Genomic DNA, 4,882 nt, shown 5'->3' on the forward strand with positions numbered 1-4,882 from the left:
GAGCAGAAGGAGGCTTGGCCAGGGAAACATATGATCTGCGACTGAGAGTTCCCAAGTAGCCCTCAAAAACTCAAAGCGTTATACTGAAGAAGATAAAAGAGACTTTGCACACTTCGAGAAGATAACAGATTATTACTAAAATTGGACTCACTAACTCCTAAATTCATTGTTTTAAACAAAAAGCTATGTGTTTTATAACTAACTGACTACTAACTGTTTAAGACCTTCCTTTCTTGGGCTTTTAGTTATAGTGTGGGTTTTTCATTTACTGTCCTGTATCCCGGGGGTTTGTTATTTTTTTTCCCTTTTTTCCCCCTTTCTTATCTTTTATAGCTATTTAGGTGTAACAAAAAATAAATAAAGTTACTTACAAAAAAAAAAAGCAAAAAGGGTGGGAAGAGAGAAGCTAGAATGTACCAGAGTAGTACCCCCCCTTACCTCTCACTTTTTCTACCCTCACTAGTTGTTTCAGGAAGCACAAGGGAAGGGAGAGAGGTGGTTCAGTTGGCATTTTGGGGTTGCAGAGAATGATAGTCAGGGGGCAGGTGTCATCTTGAAAAACTACCACTTAGAATAAGTAAGCTTTGTATAGAAGCCCTCTTGAATAAACCATATTTTTCTGATATACTAATTATGGGAATAGTGGAGCATAATTTATCTATTTTAAGCATAGATCAAATTCAAACCAATAATATATTCCTCTGCTTTCATGACTACTAAAGAAAGCTAGCCAATCTTCAAACAGTATGAAAATTTATCTGCCAACTTTCTAGTAAACTTTGTGAAAACCCAACAACTGAAGCATGCAGTACAACTAGAAAGTAGAGTGTGGCTCTGCCACTGCTATAAAATATTCAGAGGTGATTCTAGAGGCCCGATTCTGACCCTGCTCACATGGGCATAAATCCTATGACACAGTAAAGTCTCAATTATTAAGTTATGAAGCAAGATCTGGAAGGAAACCAGTTATTTTATGCAAAAGGGAAAATACATGTAAAGCAAAGGGAAGCTACACTCAGCAAAATATTAGGGTTGATCAGGATTTATTTTTTTTAATTTTTTTTGCTTTCCCCCCATGATGTGGGGGTAGGGGACAACATACCAGTAATCAAGTTTGATCATGTAATGTAAGAACCCGTTCACTAAGCTTGTTAAGTATGTGCCTAGAGTGAAAATGTATTCATTACATAACACTAACAACTCACGTTAACCACATAAGTTTCGAACCTGCAAGGTCACTCTGTTCATGTCAAAATAGTGTTGTTTGCTACTAGAATGATCCCACCTTAAGATACAAGTGAGATCAATCTGTTTGGCTACTGCAGAGTAACCACTCCTTGGATTTAATGATTGGACTGGAAAATCCAGTCAAAATCTTCTGGTTCAGAAAGTCATGGAAGTTGAACATAACTTTAAATACCTTAACAAAAAAACAACACCACACAGATTAAAAAAAGAAACTACTAATCTACCCCAATTTCACACTATCTGGCATTCATTTTGAACATTATTTTCAGAGTATCAGATTATTATGAATCCAAATTTTCAGTGGCTTTATTTTTGATACCTTATCCTGTGCTCCATTTATGAATAATAATTAATGTTAATTGCCACATGATGCTGTTTGTCATAATCAGTCTTTAAGGTATATAAATGTCAGAAGTCATCAGATACCTACTATTAGATGAATATCATTAGATAATGGAAGTTTTGCTTCAGTTGTCCAGCAAGATCTGTGCTTTGAATCTGATCAAGAAGTTACTGAATTTTCCCTCACCCAGCTGGTATTATTTTATATCTGAAATACTGGCTTTTTAACAGATATGTTCCTTTTTATTTTAGGACTTCTTGATGGAGACATTTATTATGTTCAAAAATCTAATTGGGAAGAATGTGTATCCTTCAGACTGGGTTATAATGAACATGATGCAGAATAAGTAAGTACAGAGGAAAAGCACTGAACTTCCACTGAAATAAATATTTTGTTTCATTTGGAGACTCTCTCTTGAATGTTTGTATGCACCTATATACAGACTAAACCATATTTTTCCACCTATGATGCAAACAGGTATTTAAATAATTGACTGCAGAAATGGTAGAATATCATACAAGCTGGAGTAACAAATGCTGGTCTTTTAAAGTCAAGGAACAATTCAAGGGAGCACTAAGATTATAAAAAGACTCTTGGATATATATCACAACAGCTTTAGTACACTGTGGGGTAGAGTATACTACAGAACCATGGGAGAGGCTTCCTAGCATAGGTGAGGAGCATTCCCTGATAAAACCACAGGTCTAAATATATTCTGTGTAAAGCTGAAAACTGGTATGGAAGATCTTTTGGGTGAAGAGTACAGGAGGAATCTGTTGGAAGACAGTTAACTTAGTTTAAAAATTGGAAATGGTGATACTTGTGCATGTACAGTGGCATGGGAACAGTCAATGCTATTTTGTGTAGCTCCATCTGAGTTTCCTTAAGTTCTTCAGAGTTCTTTAAAGTCTTCTTGTACTATAATTTATGATTTACTTTAATATTTGAAAATAATTTTAATTAATAAAGGTAACAAGCCATTGCCCGCTTCTGCCATGTTGCCAACATTTCCTGGTTCTGTTAATTGGCTTCCCCGTGTGCAAGCATGTGGAGAATAGCCGTGGATAAGTGACTTCCTCTTGATTGCTTTAAACATAGTCAGAACATCAGTATGACACTCAATAAGTGCCTACACCTCTTCATATAGAAATAATTCCAATACATTCCTGATACTAGTCTTCCAGGTTCCTAACCATTCTGTGGAATAGGAACTGTGATGCATACAAAGCAAACACTGCAAGTAAGTGTAAGGGGCTTTCATTTAATGTGTTTATTAGGACGGTGACCTAAAATCACTTCTGCAGCAGAAGTCTCACTGAAGTCAGCTTATGAATATATCATATCTTAGGCATTTTTTAACATCTGCCATCGACTTCAGCTATGCCAAACTCTTTGAACTGTATGTCTTGGCAGAGAAAATGCAGAAGCTTTTCACAAATTACTTTTATTATAGTAGTAGAACTTAATTAAAATGAAAGTAGACATCATTGAATTGTATGTTCACTACTTATAGGCAGGCACCTTCTTGTGATGCTGTTACTTTAAAAATGATTTATTCAGAAAATTAGCCCATATATTTAGTAAATGAAGGTTTGGCTACAATCTTGCCTGCAGTAGTACATGCTAGAGTAGCCATTTCATGTGAAGTGGCCCTTAAATCCCACTGAAATTTATAAAGTTTATTTGCACGTAATCATTCACAAGACTGTGATCTTCAGAATGTAATGTGGAGGTTATTTATAAATCTGTATGCTTTGGCTCTTTCAATGCAGTTATAAATGCAAATAACAATGAAAGTTTTCATAACATTTGTGCTTGTTACCATGCAATAGTTTATAAAAGCTTCAACTTGTTTTTTGCTCATAGTGTTCTGCCTGTTTTAAGAAAGACTTTGTGAATTACTTATTTAAGAGACAAGTGGAATTTTCAATTTAAAATAATAAGCACAACTTAAATCTCTGGAGGATGAATGCAGTCCTTCTGGCACAGATGGGCGTGCTATACCTCCTGTTCAAGGATTGTGTTTTCATGGCTCTTTTGACAAGGGTGTGATTCCTAAAAGTGTCTCTTTGTTTTTCAGTGTAATAAAAAGCAGCTCAGAGGCTGGACTAGATATGAGAATCTTGTCAGTCCCATGTTTGTTGAGTAGAGAACTTGTTGATAAGTAATATGAGATGTTTCTTTCCCCCAAATGCCATCAACAATATATCTTCATTGCCACAGTAGGTAACACCTTCTCTAGGAAGGGGAATGAATTGCATTTTCCACAGAAGGCAGTGTCACATACTTTGTGCATATTAATATGCATCCTTTGTCATTGTGAATGCATTTGGGTGAGAAAGGGAACATCTAGGAATGAATTGTTTACAATTGTTGATCTATGTTTCAGAAATTTGTTTTACTGTAACATTGGACTGGAACCAGGCAATCTGAGTGAAAGATGTCTCAACATTTTAAGCCTGGTACAGATGACACTTACTGCTCAGAGAGGGAAAGCAGGCATGAGCTCATTAGCCCCAACACCCTGCCTTTGTGCAGTTGCCTGGTTGTCTGCCTAGTGTGATTGTGTGGAGGAAGTGGTCATATGTACACCCCTTCCCTTTAATCAGCAATGTTTTGAAAGTAGTGTTGCTGATCACAGGGAGGGGGTGTACACATGTCCACTTCCTCTGTGTGGTCACATTCTGCAGACAACCAAACAGTAGCAAGGGGTGAAGCCAGCATGTGTGTATCCACCCTCTCTCACTCTGCAGTAAGTCAATTTCTGGGGAGGGGAGGGGTCATCTGTACTGGGTTCTAGTGAAGAATAAACAGAGGAGGGAGAAACCTACTGCCAATCTGTGTGCTTTATGTTTGTGGGTCATCATGAGCCTCCTTCAAGTGGGCTGCCCTGCTGCTGGCGCATTGCATAGTTAAAAGTAATACAAGTTTATAAGTGTGCATCTTAACTTAGATGAAAGATCTGGTAGACGTATATCTGAGTCTTGAATTAAAATTTTGGTACACCATTGTACAGCTTTATTACTTATGTTCTGTCAGAGTTTAAAAAATGCTGCCAGAGTTCCTAGACCAAAAGTCGAGAAACAGAAGCACAACCAAGCCTGACTTGACGATGTGATTTTTAAAATATATCTAACTAGCCTGATACCCGTGCTTTGCTATAGTATTTAAGTTCCGTAAATCCAGTTATAATACTGATGATGTGAAATTTGAAATGTGACATTTGTTGTAGGAATTCTAACAGAGAAGATTGTAGTATAAGAAATGAAGTGAGACATACATACCTTTTTT

At 36.7% G+C, this 4,882-nt stretch overlaps 1 protein-coding gene across 1 annotated transcript in view; it reads left to right on the plus strand.

The window, feature by feature from the left end:
* The window catches only part of LOC107106402 (dedicator of cytokinesis protein 1), a 288,943-nt gene that overhangs the window by 13,875 nt on the left and 270,186 nt on the right, over positions 1–4,882 (plus strand). Inside the window, exon 3 of the mRNA XM_015406534.1 lies at positions 1,843–1,937. Within this exon, the coding sequence (XP_015262020.1) occupies positions 1,843–1,937 (95 nt within the window). The remainder of the gene's footprint in view (positions 1–1,842; positions 1,938–4,882) is intronic.

This window comes from Gekko japonicus, unplaced genomic scaffold (assembly GCF_001447785.1).
Source record: "Gekko japonicus isolate JY-2015 unplaced genomic scaffold, Gekko_japonicus_V1.1 scaffold23, whole genome shotgun sequence".
Taxonomy (NCBI): Eukaryota; Metazoa; Chordata; class Lepidosauria; order Squamata; family Gekkonidae; genus Gekko; species Gekko japonicus.